The 21,862-nt window shown below is 44.5% G+C and overlaps 2 protein-coding genes across 2 annotated transcripts in view; both read right to left on the bottom strand.

Annotated features, from left to right (window-relative positions):
* The window catches only part of LOC118218894 (protein NLRC3-like), a 75,669-nt gene extending 68,535 nt beyond the window's left edge, over window positions 1-7,134 (bottom strand). The window contains exons 1-4 of the mRNA XM_035401623.1: window positions 6,841-7,134; window positions 2,149-2,238; window positions 1,592-1,702; window positions 555-665 (exon numbers count right to left, since the gene is read on the bottom strand). Of these exons, the coding sequence (XP_035257514.1) occupies window positions 555-665; window positions 1,592-1,702; window positions 2,149-2,238; window positions 6,841-6,860 (332 nt within the window). The 5' untranslated portion in view covers window positions 6,861-7,134. The remainder of the gene's footprint in view (window positions 1-554; window positions 666-1,591; window positions 1,703-2,148; window positions 2,239-6,840) is intronic.
* Window positions 1-21,862, bottom strand: part of LOC118218882 (NACHT, LRR and PYD domains-containing protein 3-like) — a gene marked incomplete at its 3' end in the record, with an annotated part of 393,893 nt that overhangs the window by 320,370 nt on the left and 51,661 nt on the right. The window lies entirely within an intron of this gene.

Genomic DNA, 21,862 nt, shown 5'->3' with positions numbered 1-21,862 from the left:
AGCTTCCAGTTAAACTCATTATCTTACTGCAGCTCTAACTCACAGCACATGGAGACAGAGCTTCCAGTTAAACTCATCCTCTTACTGCAGCTCTAACTCACAGCAAATGGAGACAGAGCTTCCAGTTAAACTCATCCTCTTACTGCAGCTCTAACTCACAGCACATGGAGACAGAGCTTCCAGTTAAACTCATCCTCTTACTGCAGCTCTAACTCACAGCACATGGAGACAGAGCTTCCAGTTAAACTCATCATCTTACTGCAGCTCTAACTCACAGCACATGGAGACAGAGCTTCCAGTTAAACTCATCCTCTTACTGCAGCTCTAACTCACAGCACATGGAGACAGAGCTTCCAGTTAAACTCATCCTCTTACTGCAGCTCTAACTCACAGCACATCCGAATGTGATATAAAACACATCATGACACTTTAAAATGAGTTAATACACACATGTTGACGAGAATGTGCTATCATACACCCCACTAAACCAAAAAGTAGCCACTGAGATTTAAGTTTTATTTAACCGTAGTGTCAGTATGAACTTGTTTCATTACCTTTGATCACCTGTGAACTCTCCACTGAAGCTGAATGGAAGATGCATTGAATGATCACTTTTCATAGACAGACAGCTGGGTACAGGTGACTCTGCCTTCTTTACCCGGACCCTGTGAACAAACATGGAGACAGAGCTTCCAGTTAAACTCATCTTCTTACTGCAGCTCTAACTCACAGTACATGGAGACAGAGCTTCCAGTTAAACTCATCATCTTACTGCAGCTCTAACTCACAGTACATGGAGACAGAGCTTCCCGTTAAACTCATCTTCTTACTGCAGCTCTCTAACTCACAACACATGGAGACAGAGTTTCCAGTTAAACTCATTATCTTACTGCAGCTCTAACTCACAGCACATGGAGACAGAGCTTCCAGTTAAACTCATCCTCTTACTGCAGCTCTAACTCACAACACATGGAGACAGAGTTTCCAGTTAAACTCATTATCTTACTGCAGCTCTAACTCACAGCACATGGAGACAGAGCTTCCAGTTAAACTCATCATCTTACTGCAGCTCTAACTCACAGTACATGGAGACAGAGCTTCCAGTTAAACTCATCATCTTACTGCAGCTCTAACTCACAGCACATGGAGACAGGGCTTCCAGTTAAACTCATCCTCTTACTGCAGCTCTAACTCACAGCACATGGAGACAGAGCTTCAAGTTAAACTCATCATCTTACTGCAGCTCTAACCCACAGCACATGGAGACAGGGCTTCCAGTTAAACTCATCCTCTTACTGCAGCTCTAACTCACAGCACATGGAGACAGAGCTTCCAGTTAAACTCATCATCTTACTGCAGCTCTAACTCACAGTACATGGAGACAGAGCATTCAGTTAAACTCATCTTCTTACTGCAGCTCTAACTCACAGCACATCCGAATGTGATATAAAACACATCATGACACTTTAAAATGAGTTAATACACACATGTTGACGAGAATGTGCTATCATACACCCCACTAAACCAAAAAGTAGCCACTGAGATTTAAGTTTTATTTAACCGTAGTGTCAGTATGAACTTGTTTCATTACCTTTGATCACCTGTGAACTCTCCACTGAAGCTGAATGGAAGATGCATTGAATGATCACTTTTCATAGACAGACAGCTGGGTACAGGTGACTCTGCCTTCTTTACCCGGACCCTGTGAACAAACATGGAGACAGAGCTTCCAGTTAAACTCATCTTCTTACTGCAGCTCTAACTCACAGCACATGGAGACAGAGCTTCCAGTTAAACTCATCATCTTACTGCAGCTCTAACTCACAGCACATGGAGACAGAGCTTCCCGTTAAACTCATCTTCTTACTGCAGCTCTAACTCACAACACATGGAGACAGAGTTTCCAGTTAAACTCATCCTCTTACTGCAGCTCTAACTCACAGCACATGGAGACAGAGCTTCCAGTTAAACTCATCATCTTACTGCAGCTCTAACTCACAGTACATGGAGACAGAGCTTCCAGTTAAACTCATCCTCTTACTGCAGCTCTAACTCACAACACATGGAGACAGAGCTTCCAGTTAAACTCATCCTCTTACTGCAGCTCTAACTCACAGCACATTAACTCACTGATTCATGCATTTTTACCTCTTTCTCGCAGGGCCGTGGGTTCCATCGTCAGTCTCGGTCTCCTCTGAGGAAGTCATTTTAGAAATAGCTCCCCCTGTCTCAGGACACCTGAACACACCAGATCAGATTCACAAGTGGGTTCTGACCCAAATTGGCAGACCTGTAAATACACACAAGAAGAACATGATAACGCACAGACATAATAATACACTGTGAGGGCCACATAATGTAAACGTGTAACACAAAAAGGTAATTTAATTAAGTTTGGTGCATTAAAATATGTACGCACCATATTATGTTATTTGTGCATTTTATCCCACTGATATACTCAATGTATGTATCGATAATGAGTCCTTTGCGAAGTATCGCAAATTTGTATGCCAGCCCTTTAAGAGTTGTGCACAAGCAGCAAACAGGTGGTGACGGGCCAGGTGATAGGTTTTTTTAAATAGATTGGGGGCAAGAGGTAGCAACGGAGAATGGAGTAAAGGGGAGTCAGCAGAAAATAATCAAGAATTCTGAGATTTGTTGGCGTTTTTGTTTGGATTGTATTTTTTTCAATCTACAATTATTCAACACAGCTCCAAGACACGAAAACGAGTAACCTGCTGAACCTACGTTTTAAAAGAATTCTCTTCTACTGCATCAGGAGGGTGAGCCGAAGCTTTTTGGGTTATTTTTTTTACTTCTTTGAATGCAATGCATTGCTTAATTATTTGTTTTTGGAGAGGAAAGAAGATTTTTGCACTTATGCATTAATTTTGGTTTCGGGACTTATTATTTTTGGCACGTTTTCTGGATTTGTGTTTCCGTGGATACCGGACAACTAAACTAAACTCGGACTTCAACTTTAACTGTTATTCAATGGACAATCAGTTATTATTTCACATTGCCAGTTTAGTAATGATTGTACCTGGGTTTATGTTTTCCTGATCAAATACTTGCCATATCGTTAGTTTGTTGTTTTTTTGTTTTGTTTATTGTTTGGTTGCCTCTGTTGTAATATATAAATTCTGTTCGATTAGATTCCCGTGAATATAGCGTGTTCATTCTGTTTAAATTGGTCTGAATTTGTTATAACACACACACACACACATACATCAAATCTCATAGAACAGACAGCGACAAATCTGGAATTTAATTGAGCCATAAACTTGTACAGTAATACAATTCCTTCCAAAATATTCTGCACCCATGATAACAATTACTAAGACCGTTCAATATAAGGATTACCAGTGCTGAGGTATATTTTCATTATCCAACATATGGAATATATTTAATGATATAATGGAAACTACCAAAATGACACATTTCTCAGATGATACAACAATTTTACAAAAATTGTGCGTCACAATTATTGGCACCCCTGTATTTGGTACTGTGTGCACCCTCCCCTTGCAGGGATAATGCTGCCCTCCAGCAGTTTTAAACTTCTTCATTATTGTCCTCACAGTAGTAACTAGCATCTTCAGTTTATTTTTTGATCCATTGGCCTGATTTTCAAAGGTCAGCAACCATTTTAATTTCGTTCGTCAGTTCTTTGTCTTTCTCTGTGGCAAAGATGAAAAATGGGTTTCACAAGCAGGTTCTCAGTTTAATCCTCCAGTGAAACAGGAAGCCATGGAAGGCCACAAGAGTTTCTCTTAATATTGGTGTAGATTTAGTTTGATTTTATTTATAAGAATCTTTAGGGGTGCCAATTATTTATATATATTTAGGAAATAATAACCCTACCTGAATCCAACCGTCACACTAGAGGGCGCCAGTTCCCCCAATCTTAGTTTGTGTTCTGTGCCTGTTGTAGTGCTAATTAAGATGCTGTGTCGCAAACATTTAATAGCCTGACCAGATTCACATTACAGGTATCTGTAACTGATTTATGACTAGTCAAAGAGCTAATTTAAGATATCTAACTGCATTTTCACTCATCAAAAAACTTTTAATATCTCGAATTACATTTTGCTAGTAGGATTGAAGTTACTTTTGCCATTCAGTTGTATGGGACCTCCAATTAAAAGATATCTACAATTCAGTTTTGACTATCCAAAATGTGAATTCCAGATACTGTATCGCCATTTCAATTATGACTAGCCACTTTCAAAAACAAAAACAGCAGAGTGTTCAAAAAAAAAGAAGGAAACAGAACTCAGGCAGGGCAGAACTCACAGACAGAACCGCGGGCAGAAACAGACAAGCAGATACTCTCAGGCAGAAACACAAGGAACCAGCACCCAAGTTAGGAAAACAGAGAACTTAAATAGCCACAAAGATAACAAGACACAGGTGAACTCAAAGCACAATCAAACCAGAGCAAGGAGGGATAACGAGACACAAAGAAAAACAATGACAGAATAATTGAAAACAATAATACAATTAACACAGGGGTAACTAAAAAGAGAGCAAACTGAAATACAAACTGAAGTACCGCCATCTGGCGGCCCAGAAAAGGAAAAAACAGAAACAGAAAAGGGCAGAATCCTGACAATATCTAAATGATCTTTTTGGATAACTTAATCTAAGATATTACTAGCCAAAATATGGCAAGCCATTTTAACGTCTAATAACCTGTGCGGTTTCACATTACAGATATTTGTCATTCATTTATGACTAGTCAAAACGCTATTTTAAGATATCTCTAATTGTATTTTGACAAGTCAAAACGCTCATTTAAGATATCTCTAATTCGATTTTGACTAGTTTCGCCACTAAGTTCTATAACTCCAATTAATGATATCTAGAATTCAGTTTTGACTATCTAAAACGTGAATTCCAGATACCACCACTTAAATTATGACTCTTACCATCTTACCCATAGTCGGACGGTACACCGAGCAAAACCCGTGCCGTCAAGCCTAGTTCATGCATGTCTATGGTCAAAACCCCTGGTTCTCGCGCACCAATCAGAAGCCAGTACCCAGTGTTAGGACGAATTTAACCTCGCGAGCCAGTCTCTTTTCTCACTTCGTTCAGCAGAAGGACGAATTTGGACAGGTTGCCAATAGACGGACGCTTTTTCGCTATTTTCTTATAATAATGTGTGCCTGCGTTGTTCCATGTCCGTTTACCCTACAAACAAACAGCTTGAAACAAAGAACCACTTGTCACAAACACATACATATATGAATTGTAAGGTCAGCCAACCTTATTTTTTTCCTAGTGGGGAAACTAGAAGACCTTTTGGAAAGAAAAAAAGAACAAATATTTCAAGAACAAAAATTAACCTACCTTTATTCTTGGCACATTTAGGCTATAATCAGTAAACTGTCAACTGTGACAGCAAGGTTTCTTTTTCCCTTCATTTATAAAAATAAATATTACTCTTTCTTATAAGGAATGATCAACAAAAACAATTACAAACCAAAACTATTTAAATAAATAATGGAAACATATAACAAAAAATAAATTAAAATAATTTGTAGACATCATTCGTTTACCTTCAATATAAAAAGCGATTGTCCGCTCATCTGTGTTTTGTACCTGAGCGTGAGACGTTGTCATAAAATTTTTCCCGACCGTGAAAACTGCCTGACTTGTTTACATTTTGGACAGATGTGGCTAGCTGGTAAATCTGTCGCTGTTTCCGTCGCAGCACTTTCGACACAAGCACAATCGGAAGCGTTATCCTAAAATTTCTTCTTACCGTGAAGAGTGCCTGACCCGCAACCGTAGTAATGTGTTAACACGGCGGCACAATTATATAGAGAAAAAACGCTATATTCAACTGCGAACCGGCACTAGCACCAGCCCAGAACCAGCACTAGGTTCGCGTTGGTGGAAAAGGGGTATAATCAGATTCACGCCGTGTTAAAGTAAATACTTAGTCATACTGGAGGTGCTTCCTCCCTTGCACGAAATATCCTTACTGCAGGTGTTGCATTTTGCTGTGTCGTTATCTTTTTTAATGAAGCTAAGCCAAACTTTCGAGCGTTTGCTGCGGTCAGCCATGGTCCAGGATGTAAACAGATTTAAACGGTAAAAAGTGTCTGTTCTCGCGTGCTATGTTGACGTACTGCGTAACAAATGACGTGACGTTAGGTCCGCGTAGCTGGTCTTGGCAGATAAGTGCAGCTTTTATGGACTGTAAAATGCTTCCTGCAGTTCACTCGGGAGCGCGACTGAAATATGCATAAGTTAGGAACCGAACTGCAGGATCGAAATGCACGTGCCTTATCGAATCCACGGTTCTTGGAAATTTGGTTCTTGATACCCAACCCTAATTTTACCTGCTATGGACCTCTTTTTAAGATGAGTCTTGAATAAAGTTGAAATGAAATGAAATATAGAGTAATCTCTGCCTAATATAATCACTCCACTGTATATTTTGCCTCAATATTGCAAACCAATTAATTTGATTTAGTAATGGGAATGATTTCCTATAAAACATAAAAGAATAAGTAACAACCTCTTGATCGTTTAATTAAAAACGAAATCCGGGTTTACACGGCAGCGTCAAATGTCAACAACGAGCGACAATTGACCTCCGTCTCGCTAGGCTACCTCCTCACGAGGTAGAAATGGTCATGGAATATCAAAAATATGGAAGTTAACTTTCTTAAAGGTTATTTCAATATTACTTTCTGGTCTAAATGGTAGGCCATGTTCGGACTCCGTGTGAGCTCTTAGCTTATCAGGCTACGCCTTAAACCCACCATTTTATTGCCAGTTGCAGTTGTCAGTTTTTCTGAATTACGCGGGTTAACGCGATTATACCTGCAGATTTCTTCCCGCATCCCTTTACCTTCAGCATCTCTTACCTCAGTTCCACTCCACAACAGACTGTTTACTCCGTTTTACATTTAATTTAATTCCTTTTTTCCTGGGGATTCTTTCTCCTCCGTTATTGAAAGGACCGTTAAGTTTCAGTTTCTCTTTTGGACCGCATTTCCTCACTTACTGGCTGAACTGAATGTTCGATGGGCGGAGTTTTATATATCTCATAAAAAACACGTTTTCAACGTACAAAAATGCCAAGTTACTCACACATACAAGACCAGTCCAGGCCTGCCATTAAAAGTATTGATATCAAAATGACGCCAAGTTACGGTACTACAAACAATATAGGCTATCTTGCGTCACCGAAATTAAATAAGATGTATTCCAAAGCAATGCTACCCAATATTTCCTCAATTCTTTCAAGACTTTTTATCCTACGAGCAGGCATATCATAAGCTCCCCAGAAACCTGATGATAAAGGCATTGTTCAGTTCTGTTGTGCAGAGTGACCGCAAATAACCATTGTAACACCCACAATTATAATATGGAGGTTATTTTCATATACACAACAATTTCTAGATGATCTTATTCAGATTCCTTCTCACATATAGCAAGTCATCTAGCAGAATTGCAGAGTGAGACACGCTGATCCTGGAGGAATATCATGAAACTCCACAACAGAGCCCATAACAATGCCTCTACATGCACAAGATGTCTTCCAGTGTGGAGAGTATGTATAATGTTCTTAAAATGTTTTCAGAAATTGCATGGCACTTTCTAAAATGGCCTTAACTTGATGCACTTAAAACTAGTTTTTCCTATACATATAAAGGTTATAGATAAATACTTGTGACCTTTGTGACAGAAATTAGTTGCACGTATATTATATGAAATACAGTGGATTTCATATAAGCCATCTCTACTGAACTTGACTTGACTTTATTGTCCCTGTAGAGAAATGTGGATTGCAGCACTGTGTTATGTTAAAGGGCATCACAGACGCAGACAATAGAAAGTTAGAAGCATTGCAAATGTCACAGTAGTAGTAGCACAGGAGTATACAATATGGAGGGATGCTACACAGGCAGCCCAATGTGACACAGACAGCTGGAGCAGCCAGATCAGCTGGTATTAGGCGTGGCTGGTGCCTGATGGCTCTCTGATGTCTGAGTGAGTTCCAGTTTTATTTTTGAAAGTAGAAATATATAACTTGACATAACTGTGAGACAATATTTTACAGTAAGATAAGATTGCTATTAAGCTACTTGAACCAATTCATATGCAGATGAAGACATTTGATTGCAAAAGCAACTGTCAAGCTGAGAAACATTAGCCATAATCTGAATGCTGACTTCAGTGACTATTGAGCATGTGGCTCCATCTAGTGGTGGTTTCTTTAATAGGTTTTATAAAAGGTTGTCAGGTTTTGAATGCCTTCACATTATGGTAGGCCTACCATCAAATGTATATCACGTTAAATGTCATTAAAACAAATTATTATTATGATTATTACTATTACTATTATTGTAGTGGTAAAAATAGGTTAAGTTTCTGTCCTTTTGTTTCCTATGTTCCAGTAAACGTTTCCCACTTTTATCCACTTCACTGGGAGTTGGGTGCAGTTGTCTGACGCGTGTTGTAATGAAAATAAAAATGCATTATTGTTGTTGTTCTTGTTGAATTTATTTACAAAATAAATGAACATAAAACTGCAATAATAAACTTAAAATTAAAGTCCATTTAAACTTTTCCAGCTTCCACAGGTCCACTTTGGTTGTGCAAAACACGCAATGACCGTTTCCGCTCGCACCCGGCTACTCCCGCTGGCCCGCCTCACCGCACCATCTTAAATATAATTTATTCCCCCTTCTCCTATAGAGGGACACACTCATAAAATAATCAATGCACACTAAACAATAAATAACAAATACATGATAAATTCCATTATAATTTCAACTTAAATGTAGAACAGAATAAATAAATAATTCCTTCATAATACCTTTTTGGGGTTCTTATTATAAACCAACATAAATTAATGGCTCCTACACACCGGCCCCTAATTGTGTGTCTATGCAACAATTACAAACAGAAATGCTATATAAGGAGCCATTCATGTATTCTAAACATTCAAGAAAAATCAAGAAATGAGAGTGAATGTAGTTATCTTTATGTCTTGCCAAGCAGGTCAATCTTCATTCAGTGACCTCTGAGTCTTCAAGGAGCAGGCAGAGCTTTGTCACTGGTCTTTCCAAGACACCAGTCTTAGTCTTGAGTGTAACAGCTCTTGTTAGTCCTTTAGAGTCAGGCTGGACTTCAAGTACCTTTCCAAGAGGCCAGGATCCACGAGGAGCTGTGCTGTCGACCACCATTACGACATCCCCTCTCTGGAATCCTCTTTTTACAGTAAACCATTTCTTTCTCTCTTGTAATAATGGTAAATACTCTCGAGTCCATCTTTTCCAAAACAAGTCAGCTAGGTACTGAACTTGCTTCCAACGTCGTTTAGTTTAATGTACAAGTCAGATTTCTGGAACAATCCAGGTGGGAAAGCAGGATGAGTCTTTAAAAGGAGAATGTGGTTCGGAGTCAGTGCCTCAAGGTCTTTTTCATCCTCTGTAACAGTGGTAATAGGGCGGCTGTTTAAGATGGCTTCAGACAGTAGAGTTTCAAGACTTGAAGTCATGGTTATACTGCTGCAACAACAGCTCTTCCAGGTTTGTAACAGAAGTTCTGTTTGCCGTGACTTTAGGACAGCTATTCATGCAACTTCCCTAACCCTAACCCTAACCCTAACCCAACCCAGCCCAATATGGTTTTAACTGCGTATGGCCCATCTCTTTGGCTGTTGACTACTTCCCATGGTTCTAGAGCCTTTGGAACATTGCTGCCAATCAACAACTCCACGTCGGCTTTGATTCTAAGAATGTTCACCTCACTAAGGTAAGGAAATCTAGAGAGATCATCATTGCTGGGAATGCTATATGTGTCTACTGGCATGCTTCTCTGAGTGTATACTCTGGGGGTGACATAGCTCAGGAGGTAAGACCGATTGTCTGGCAGTCGGAGGGTTGCCGGTTCAAACCCCGCCCTCGGCGTGTCAAAGTGTCCTTGAGCAAGACACCTAACACCTAACTGCTCTGGCAAATGAGAGGCATCAATTGTAAAGCGCTTTGGATAAAAGCGCTATATAAATGCAGTCCATTTGGTAATGCAATGAAGTTGTTTTCATCTACAGCAGAGACCTCTAACCCTGTGATGACGTCTGAGCTCATAGGCTTCTCCTGGGAAATAGTTCGGAGCAAGATGTTGGTTTTTCTCCCTGTGATGTTCAATTTACTAATGAGGCTCTTTGTGCAGAAGGTTGCAGAACAACCAGGGTCAAAAAATGCATACGTATGTATTACTTTGCTTCCTTTTGAGTGTTTTACCTGAACTGGCACAATGGAAAGCATGCACTCTGTGCTACTCTCTTTGTCACCAGCCCCAGAACGCTCACCAGCTCTGAGCGACACCTGCGCACTACTCACAGGGGCTTTCACTGACTGTTCTGCCTTGATATGTAGTACACTAGGATGGTTTTTCTTGCATATAGAGCAACTGAGGTGCCCTGTGCAGTCTTTGCTCACATGCCCAGCCTTCAATAACATCCAAAACAGACTCCATTCTGTCTTAGGAATGTGATCTTTTCCCTGTGTACTTTATTTCCAAATTCAGAGCATGATTTCAGTTCATGGTCCCCTTTGCAGAACAGGCATGAGATATTTGGGCCTCTAGGTTCCTGGTTTGATTTCACATTAACATTGGTGGCAAAGGTTCCTTTTGATTTGGGCCTCACTGTTATTTTACACCTTACCTTAGCAGAGCTCAAATCCTGAATATTGCTATATATTGGGTCTGAAATTATATTAGCTTGTCTCTCAATGAAAGAGACCAGATTGACTGTTCTGACTCTACTAGTACATTGCAGCTCTCACGCCTTCGCGCACCACTTTTCTCTGAGCTTATATGGGAGCTTAAGAACAATGTTCCTCATATTAGAAACTGTATCCAATTATTCCATGTACTCCAGTTCCATGGCACTGCAACAAGTTCTAAGGAACAGTGCAAAGTCCCGTAAAGCCTTTGAGTCCTCAGATTTGATAGTAGGCCAACCAAGGGCTTTCTCCATATAGACACAAGAAATTCTGTATACATTTCCAAAGCACTCCTTCAATAATGTCTTTGCATTCTGATAGCCTCTGTTTGGATTCATATGTTGACAGCTTCTAACAAGCTCCTGAGCTTGTCCTCTGGTGTATTGAATAAGAAAATGTAACCGGTCTTGGTTATCATCTGTTTTTCAATCATGTGTTCAAAACAATGGATGAAAGATTTATACTGCAGAATGTCTCCATCAAAAACCGAGAGGTTTCCTTTTGGTAAAATAGAAAGAATCTGTTGTTTTACAAGAATGTTTGTTAATTCATTCTGCTTTTTAAGTATGCTAGAAAGATTTACAGACTCCTGATGGGGGCTTATTAGAAGAGTGCTTTTCTGCTTTTGTCCCTTGCCTGAGATGTATGTTGAGTGGCCTGTGTGAAAGTACTCTGGAGAGTGCTATGCTGAGACTGTGGTTGGGCAGTGCTGCTATATGAGCAGAAGGCTTAGAGGTATCTGCACTAAGCAAGACAGGAAATTGTACTTGAACACCCTGTTTAGGCTGTATATCTGGTCCACTTATGCCAATCAATGGTGATGGTTTCTGCAGTGTTGCATCATAATATGCATTCATTGCATCTGATTGTATTTCATTTGCTGTACAATTCCCATCAACAGAAGTTTCGGCATTTTTGAGGTAGTTAATTTTCGCTGTGTTGGCTGCCAATTTAGTTTGAATCTGTAGCGTCTATCTTCTTTTCCTCATTTCGTTTTTTTTTTTTGCAGATCAAGTTGCTCTTGCTGTTTTTCTAGAGCGTGCCTCTCTTGCAACGTAGCAGCCTTGGCCAACAGAGCCGCGCGCATTGCTTCTGCGCAAATGCGCTCTGAAGCTGTGAATGAGACACTTGAACTACTAGATCTGCTGGACCTGTCACTTCTGATAGAGGAAATAACTGACCGTTGATCCTCATCATTTGGACAAACATTTGAATTAAATTCAGATCACCACGTTTATAAGGCGTTAATTTGTGCAATTCTCGGTTCGTACCAGCCTTTTAAATCCTCCTTTTTATCCTCTTCATTCAACATGTGAATGTATGATATATGAAGACCTTTGAATTCATTAAGCATGTCATTGAATTTCGCCAAGTTTCATTCTTCGCGTTAAATGCGACATTTTGCCGGATCTAGAGGAATGCAATCGCGCTGTGGCTTCATTTAAATCCTCCTCAGGTAGGCCTGAATTTACGTCTGTGTCGGAGTCAGCCATTCTGCTCCTCAAAAATAATTTCTATTTCTTTTCCTATAGAAACAAAACTTAATTTCCTTCAATTAGCATAGTCCATTCAAACACAGTTTTTCTTCGAATTTCAAAGCCTTAAGTTTGTTGCGCTGATTCAAAGGCACCCGATTATTTTCTCAAGCTGAATCGGGTTTTCTAAACAAAACATTCAAGTGTCCATACATTCAAAATAAACCTTGTAAAATCTAGTTCATTTCAATCCCAGTTATGTCCATATAATTCCACGTTCCGTTAAATTATTTAGCTTTGAAGTACATACCTCCGCCGAGACGCTCTCCTTTGTTTGATGCATCCAGCGAAAAGCAGCCTCTTCAAGTTATTTCAAAAACCCACACCGAAATAATCCAGAGCCGGGTCACTGACTAAATGTAGTGGTAAAAATAGGTTCAGTTTCTGTCCTTTTGTTTCCTATGTTCCAGTAAACGTTTCCCACTTTTATTCACTTAATTGGGAGTTGGGTGCAGTTGTCTGACGCGGGTTGTAATGAAATTAAAAATGCATTATTGTTGTTGTTCTTGTTGAATTTATTTACAAAATAAATGAACATAAAACTGCAATAATAAACTTAAAATTAAAGTCCATTTAAAGTTTTCCAGATTCCACGGGTCCACTTTGGTTGTGCAAAACACGGTCAATGACCGTTTCCGCTCGCACCCGTCTACTCCCGCTGGCCCGCCTCACCGCACCATCTTAAATATAATTTATTCCCCCTTCTCCTATAGAGGGACACACTCATAAAATAATCAATGCACACTAAACAATAAATAACAAATACATGATAAATTCCATTATAATTTCAACTTAAATGTAGAACAGAATAAATAAACTTCATATCTTTTTGGGGTTCTTATTATAAACCAACATAAATGAATGGCTCCTACAATTATTATTATTAGTAGTAGTAATAATAATAACAACTTCAGAAAAAAGTTGAATTGAGTCTATATTTTCCAGAAAAAATGAGCTCAATTAGATTACACACAACTCAAATGGGTGCCACCCATAGATCGTGTAACAAGACCAGGTTAAAACCTAGTGGACCGAACCGGCCGACGTCACAGACATGCACGGTGTAACTTTATCACTCAGTCAGTCACAGACATTCGCCTTTGTAGGATTGGCCCCGCTGCTGCGGTCCAGCCAACAAGACCAGGTTAAAACCAAGTATATGGCCGGACCGAACCGTCCGACGTCACAGACAAGGGCGGTGTAACTTCTTCATTCACTCAGTCAGTCAGTCACAGACATTCGTGTTTGTAAAAAATAGGTCAGTTCTAAAGGCACCCCGAGAAGGCCGTGAGTCTCTGTAATTGTTGGTAGTGAGATCCAATCAAATCCCCGTTCGCTACCAAGAATCTACCAATGAATTGAAGGGGATAGCCAATCAGAGCGCGTATGTCTACCAAGACCAATCCCTTGCTCGAGTCTCTCGGGCTGAGAGGCGCAAATATTGAATGAGGTAAATCGCTGTTTTATTTTCCTGCGTCGGTAGGTAAAGATAACCGCAAATTTAACTGAATCATAACTGGGAAAAAGTTAGGACAAGCTATGGATAACTATGGTAACGTTACCAAATGTAAAGAAATATTAATTTTTAGTGTTACCTTAGTTAAATCAGCTTCAAACAAGGTAGCCAACTAACGTTCACCGGTTTAAATTACAGTAGACGATCTAATCTGAGGAACTGTTCTTAATTTACACCAGGAGCAACAAGGTAAATATATTTTTAACCTTTAAGTGTATTTTCTTTGGCATTATAAATAGCTTGTTTTATATGAGGTTAATATATTAATGCAGCAGTTTTTATGCCTTTAATTTATCTGAATGATCCTTAGAAAATGGCCAGAGTTCAATCCAGATAGCTAGTTACAGTCATTTATAGCTAATCAAATAACCTTGCTCACACTGTAGGAAAATAAAATGTCCTAGAAATAACCTATAGCTAGCTACATTTTTATTTTTCTTTCTTCATTGGGATGGCAGGTATGCCATCCTACCAAGTTACGCCTTGGCGGGGCGGCATGCCACATACCTATACAGCACTGAGAGTTTGGCACTTTTCAGGGTTCCCCACAAATATAACCACAACAGCCATAGACACTCAGCCCTTAAAAACATTAATTTCTGTACATTCTGACCCCATTTCAACAGACAGAATTCATAAACAACTTCACACGTCCACACAATAAAGCCCCAAACTAAGGGGATTCGCGTTTTCTCCTTCTCCTCCTCCTGCTTCCTGCCACCTAGCCCACCCACAAAATGTCTCCCCATTGGACATTTTACCAACACCAGCCAATCCTTCACCTACACAATCCAATCAAAATCTCAAATACACACGCAAAATAGACATATCTTTTTACTCTAAAACATTTCCAATCTCAGCAGTGAGTTCCTTTGGCTGAGTGGTCAATGTCATGGTCTATGGATTACAGGGTCCTTGGTTCAAGCCCCACTGGAAGCAAGTTTCTGAACTGTGCTATTTTGCTCACTAATATTTGTCTATTACTTATCAACAACCACATCTACCCAGCGTTCACCGAACATATACACTGCATTATGATGTACCATCTGCACGTTCACTTAATTGGCTACAATATCTTCTGTAAAACCATGGACAAGTTTGACCAAAAAATGTCACGCATTGAACAGCAATGTCATGGTGGCGCACTGCCAAAGTTACAGAGTATAAAGGTTGGAACACAAACAGAGAGTCAGTTAGAGGGGAGGACACCAAAATCAGATGCCCTCCTTATCTCTAGATTGCAGTGTTTGAAACAGTGCCTGTTTGTACACACTTACACAGAGAGAATAAGGACACAGTGCTGTCTGTACACAGTTACAAGGGAATAAGAACACAGTGCTGTTTGTACACAGTTACATAAAGAGAATAAGGACACAGTGCTGTTTGTACACAGTTACACAGAGAATATGGACACCGTGCTGTCTGTACACAATTCCACAGAGAGAATAAGGACACAGTGCTATCTGTACACAGTTACACAGGGAGAATAAGGACACAGTGCTGTCTGTACACAGTTACACAAGAGAATAAGGACACAGTGCTGTTTGTACACAGTTACACAGAGAGAATATGGACACAGTCCTGTCTGTACACAGTTACACAGGGAGAATAAGGACACAGTGCTGTCTGTACACAGTTACAGAGAGAGAATAATAGTATTTTATTTATCTATTTTTAATTATTATTATTATTATTATTTTTTAAATAGAATGTTCATTATTAGTATTCCACTGTAAATATGTATTTTGAATTGATTTATGATGCTTTGGCAATATGTACCTATGTATTTCCTGCCAATAAAGCAATTTGAATTTGAATTTTGAATAAGGACACAGTACTGTCTGTACACAGTTACACAGAGAGAATAAGGACACAGTGCTGTCTGTACACAGTTACAGAGAGAGAATAAAGACACAGTGCTGTCTGTACACAGTTACACAGAGAGAATAAAGACACAGTTTTGTTTGTACACAGTTACACAGAGAATATGGACACAGTCCTGTCTGTACACAGTTACACAAGAGAATAAGGACACAGTGCTATTGTACACAGTTACACAGGGAGAATAAGGACACAGTGCTGTTTGTACAGTAGCACAGAGGACGGACTAAACAGTGCAGGTATACACATTTTATTGATGTCTGGGGTTGTGCTGTGTTATAGCGTGTGCTGCACGCACACCCAGTGCTGTCAGAAAAAAGAGGCCAATCAATCCTCCGGCCACTGATAGCATGATCTGGGCTCCAGGCCCTGCAAGGAGTGAGAAAAGCAACCAATCACACAGCACATTCTAATCCATTCTACTACAATCACACAGCACATTCTAATCCATTCTACTACAATCACACAACACATTCTAATCTATTCAACTACAATCACACAGCACATTCTAATATCTTCTACTACGACCACACAGCACACTCTAATCCATTCTACTACAATCACACAACACATTCTAATCCATTCTACTACAACCACACAACACAGTATATAATAATAATGATAATAATAATTGTATATATATTTAAATATAATTATAATTATTATTATTTTGAAGAAAATACCCCCCTTTTTAAACATTTTATACACATAGCTCATTGCTTGCTTATTTATAGAGCCTTCTTTGTTCACTTTTATCAAGTGTAAAAATAATTCTGGAAGGCAGTATATATAAAAAATGTAGGTTGTGTGTTGAAGTTGCTCTGGACAAGTTTCTGCTAAATGCCTACATTCTAGCAACCCCTCACTGAGCCAGCATAACCAATCCCTCAGAAACGCACGCTTACATGCATTCATGCACACGCACACACAGAGATGCGCATACGCACAAGCGCACGCTTACACGCATACATGCACACGCACACACAGATGCGCATGCGTGCGCGCACAAAAAATGCACAGAAATGCACACAAACAAGTTTCAAGTTTAATTGTTATTTCCACATACATAGTATAAGGGAACGAAATGTCGTTCCTCACGGTCCAAGGTGCTAACACAAAATACAACAGTCTCGAAACATAAAAACAGAATAAAAGCACAATAAAAGCAGTGATAAATATAAATAATGCAGTATAAGTGTAATTATAAGAACTGTAAGAATATAGGTAATATAAATACTGCCTAACCAGTGGCCTCAGTGGTAATTATACATAGTATAAACAGGAGGCACAGCGGTGATGATGGCCCGGAATAAAGGGTCGGTACAGGGTAGTCATAAAATGTCCATTACAGGGGCAGAGAGGTGTAGTCCAGGTGCGCATCTGCACACACACACAGATGTGCCCACACACACGCACAAACCCACACACACACACACACTCTCTCTTGCACTTCTATGAAGATGTGGGATGGGGCAGAAAATTAACTGTCAGAGAGGAAAAATAATCAGTGACAACAATCATAACTACAGAACCCCTTTAAAATACTCCAGATATTACAACCATTTTTACCACACACCATTATTTAGAGCAATTTCACACTATATTTGGTATTTTTACATAGTATCAATTTATACAGCTGTCTACATATTGAAGCAATTCATGTGAATTATTCTGCTTATGGTATAACAGCCGTGTTCTACCTGGAAATCAAACCTGAAACCTTTAGAATGCAAGCACAGTTCCTCAACCACCATGTTCCTCAACCAGCAAGTTACTCACACATACAAAGAACTGTCAGCAGGTCATTAGTTCAAATGGTGTAGGTCATATTTTTTAGACTGAAGTGTTTTTTAATGGGCTATTGTACACAACAGACCTACTAATTGTTTGTATATTGGCAGAGGATCTATAGGGCTAGATAACATTAATTTAGAAATGTGGGCAGCTACAGTAGTTAAAAAGTAGTTATCAGTACAGGCGCAACAGTGAACGTGAACCTGTCATGGTCCTGTTTTACTGTCTGTGTTTCCCCTGTTGTGCCGCCAGATGGCGGCACTTCTGTTGTGTGTCCTGCTTCCCCCCTGTTAATTGTATGATTGTTTCATTGTCTCGTTATCCCATCATTGTTCCCACCTGTCTTATCCCCTCCTTCTGGTTTGATTGTTTTTTGAGTTCACCTGTGTCTTGTTACCCCTGTCTATTTAAGTTCTCTGTTCCCTTGACTCGGGTGCTGGTTCCTTGTGTTTGTTCCCGACTTGCGTTTCCTCAGACCCATTATACCTGCCTGTTTTGTTTGACCTGCCCTTGTGCTCTGTTTGACCTGCCCTTGTCCTCTACCTGCCTGTGTTCTGCCCTGCCCATGTTTGTGAGTTCCTCTTGTTTTCTGTTTTATTTAGATATTTTTTGAGTTTGTGTTTTTGCCCTTCGTGTCCTTTCTGTTCCCTGTTTGTTTGCCTTATTTAGATTTTTTGAGTTTGTGTTTTTGCCCTTTGTGTCCTTTTCTGTTCCCTGTTTGTTTGTTTTTCTGTAAGTAAAGTCTTTGTTAATTTTCTCCCTTTTGAGTTTCGTGTTTTTTTCCACTCTGCGCCTGGGTCCCAGCACCCGAACCGTCACAGAAGGAACCAGCCAGTTTGGGACCCAGCAGAGTTTTTTTTTTTTTTTGTTTGTTTGTTTGTTTGTTTGTTTATCATGCCACCGGGGTGGTGGAGTGACCCGGAGGACTCGCCACCCAGCGACTGGGAGTCCCTCGTCCTTGAGCTTCCCAGCGCCCGGGGCGGACGGTCACGGAGGCGCCGTGGTCGGGCTGCCTCCCGGTCGGCCAGACCTGCAGCTGCCCAGCCAGCGGTTCCCGGCCCTGCGTCATTTGAAGGGTCTCGACTGGCGATCTTTCCGGGGTCCGGCCCGCGGGGGTCCCGCCGGTCCCGTCCGGCTGCCCAGCCGGGTTCCCTACGGCTGTGGTCTGTGTTCCTGTCCCCTGCCCGGCCCGGACGGCGGGGCCCTCGGCCTGCTCCGCCCCAAGTCCCGGAGCGGCCTTCACGGCCTGCTCTGCCTCAAGTCCCGGAGCGGCCTTCACGGCCTGCTCTGCCTCAAGTACCGGAGCGGCCTTCACGGCCTGCTCTGCCTCAAGTCCCGGAGCGGCCTTCACGGCCTGCTCTGCCTCAAGTCCCGGAGCGGCCTTTACGGCCTGCTCTGCCTCAAGTCCCGGAGCGGCCTTCACAGCCTGCTCTGCCTCAAGTCCCGGAGCGACCTTCACGGCCTGCTCTGCCTCAAGTCCTGGAGCGGCCTTCACGGCCTGCTCTGCCTCAAGTCCCGGAGGGGCCTTCACGGCCTGCTCTGCCTCAGGTCCCGGGGCGGACTTCACGGCCTGCTCTGCCTCAAGTCCTGGAGGGGCCTTCACGGCCTGCTCTGCCCCAAGTCCCGGAGAGGCTCCCAGACCCGCCTCGAGCCCCGGAGAGGCTCCCAGATCCGCCTCGAGCCCCGGAGAGGCTCCCAGATCCGCCTCGAGCCCCGGAGAGGCCTCCAGAGCCGCCCCGAGCCCCGGAGAGGCCCCCAGAGCCGCCCCGAGCCTCGGAGAGGCTCCCAGATCCGCCTCGAGCCCCGGAGAGGCCTCCAGAGCCGCCCCGAGCCCCGGAGAGGCCTCCAGAGCCGCCCCGAGCCCCGGAGAGGCCCCCAGAGCCGCCCCGAGCCTCGGAGAGGCCCCCAGAGCCGCCTCGAGCCCCGGAGAGGCCCCCAGAGCCGCCTCGAGCCCGGAGAGTCCCCCAGAGCCGCCTCAAGCCCCGGAGAGGCCCCCAGAGCCGCCTCGAGCCCCGGAGAGGCCCCCAGAGCCGCCTCGAGCCCCGGAGGTCCCGCCTGCTCTGACCCTTCCGCGGAGGCCGCCTGCTACACCCAAGTTTCGGGCTTTACTTGCGCCTCGAGCCCCGGGGGGGCCTCCGGAGCCGCCTCAAGCCCCAGGGGGGCCTCCGCAGCCGCCTCGAGTCCCGGGGGGGCCTCCGGAGCTGTCCAGAGCTCCGGAGAGGCCTCCAGAGCCGTCCAAAGCCCCGGAGAGGACAACGGTTCCATCTGTTGTTCCGCAGGGGTCGCCGCAGACTGCTCTGGCCGCCCCGCAGGCTAAGCCTCCTGCCTTGCCCCCTGGCGTTCGTGCTCCCCCTGGCGTTCGTGCTCCCCCTGGCGTTCGTGCTCCCCCTGGCGTTCTCGCGCCCCCCAGTGTCCGTTCTTTCCCTAGTGTTCTCGCTCCCCCTAGTGTTCTTGCGCCCCCCAGTGTCCGTTCTTTCCCTAGTGTGCTCGCTCCCCCTAGTGTCCACACCTTGCCCCCTGGCGTTCGTGCTTCCCCTGGCGTTCGTGCTTCCCCTGGCGTTCGTGCTTCCCCTGGCGTTCGTGCTCCCCCTAGTGTTCTCACGCCCCCCAGTGTCCGTTTTCCCCCTAGTGTTCTCGCTCCCCCTAGTGTTCGTCCTCCCCCCAGAGTCCGCACTCCCTCTAGTGTTCCCCCGTCCTCTAGTGTTCCCCCGTCCTCTAGTGTTCCCCCATCCTCTAGTGTTCCCCCGTCCTCCAGGGTTCGTCCTTCCCCTGGTGTCGTCGCTCCCCCCAGTGGTCGTCCCTCCCCCGGTCTCGTCGCTCCCCCCAGTGGTCGTCCCTCCCCCGGTCTCGTCGCTCCCCCCAGTGGTCGTCCCTCCCCCGGTCTCGTCGCTCCCCCCAGTGGTCGTCCCTCCCCCGGTCTCGTCGCTCCCCCTGGTGTCCATTCTCCCTTTGGTGTCTGTCCTCCCAACCGTGTGTCCGTGTGTTCCCCGGCCCCCCTGTCTAATTGTCTGCCCGCCTGTTTGTCTGTTAGTCTACCCGTATGTGTGTCAGCCAGTTTGTTGGCCTGTTTGTCTGCCCCCCAGGCCGTCAGCCCATCGGCCAACGTGTTTGCCCGCCTGTCTGCCTGTCTGTCTGTGTGCCAGTCCGCGTGTGTTTTGTCTTGTTTGCCTGTGTGTCAGTCCCTATGTCAGTTGTTGGGTTCCCCCCTCGCCTTCCCTGTCTGCCTGTCCCTTTGTGTGTCCATCGGTGTCGCCGTGTGCCTCCCCGCCTGCTTGTCCCTGTGTCTGTCTTTTTAGGTCTCCCTATTGTGCCAGTATCTGGCAGTCTGTTTCCCCCTCAGTCTTGTCCAACCCAGTCCAGTGTTGTCGTGCCCCGTCTCGTTGCTGTCCTGTGTCCACCTCGCCCCAGTCCAGTCCTGTATGTCTGCCTTGCCCCTGTCCAAGTCCCCCCTGGTTTCCTGAGTTCCCCCTGGTTTCCTGAGTCCCCCTGTCGCCCGAGTGCGGGCCCTGAGTTTCCCCCGAGTCGTCCGATGTGCGGGCCCTGAGTTTCCCCCGAATCGCCCGATGTGCGGGCCCTGAGTTTCCCCCGAGTCGCCCGATGTGCGGGCCCTGAGTTTCCCCCGTGTCGCCCGAGTGCGGGCCCTGAGTCTCCCCGTGTCGTCCGGGTCCTGCCCAGCCCCGAGTCTCCCCGTGTCGCCCGGGTCCTGCCCAGCCCCGAGTCTCCCCGTGTCACCCGGGTCCTGCCCAGCCCCGAGTCTCCCCGTGTCGCCCGGGTCCTGCCCAGCCCTGAGGGCCCCGTGTCGCCCGGGTCCTGCCCAGCCCCGAGTCTCCCCGTGTCGCCCGGGTCCTGCCCAGCCCCGAGTCTCCCCGTGTCGCCCGGGTCCTGCCCAGCCCCGAGTCTCCCCGTGTCACCCGGGTCCTGCCCAGCCCCGAGTCTCCCCGTGTCGCCCGGGTCCTGCCCAGCCCTGAGGGCCCCGTGTCGCCCGGGTCCTGCCCAGCCCCGAGTCTCCCCGTGTCGCCCGGGTCCTGCCCAGCCCCGAGTCTCCCCGTGTCGCCCGGGTCCTGCCCAGCCCCGAGTCTCCCCGTGTCGCCCGGGTCCTGCCCAGCCCCGAGTCTCCCCGTGTCGCCCGGGTCCTGCCCAGCCCCGAGTCTCCCCGTGTCGCCCGGGTCCTGCCCAGCCCCGAGTCTCCCCGTGTCGCCCGGGTCCTGCCCAGCCCCGAGTCTCCCCGGGTCCTGCCCAGCCCCGAGTCTCCCCGTGTCACCTGGGTCCTGCCCAGCCCCGAGTCTCCCCGTGTCGCCCGGGTCCTGCCCAGCCCCGAGTCTCCCCGTGTCGCCCAGGTCCTGCCCAGCCCTGAGTCTCCCCGTGTCGCCCTGTTTTCC

This window comes from Anguilla anguilla, chromosome 19, assembly GCF_013347855.1.
Source record: "Anguilla anguilla isolate fAngAng1 chromosome 19, fAngAng1.pri, whole genome shotgun sequence".
NCBI lineage: Eukaryota > Metazoa > Chordata > Actinopteri > Anguilliformes > Anguillidae > Anguilla > Anguilla anguilla.
Note: the sequence above shows the minus strand (reverse complement) of the source record. Positions and strands in the feature narration are given on the sequence as shown.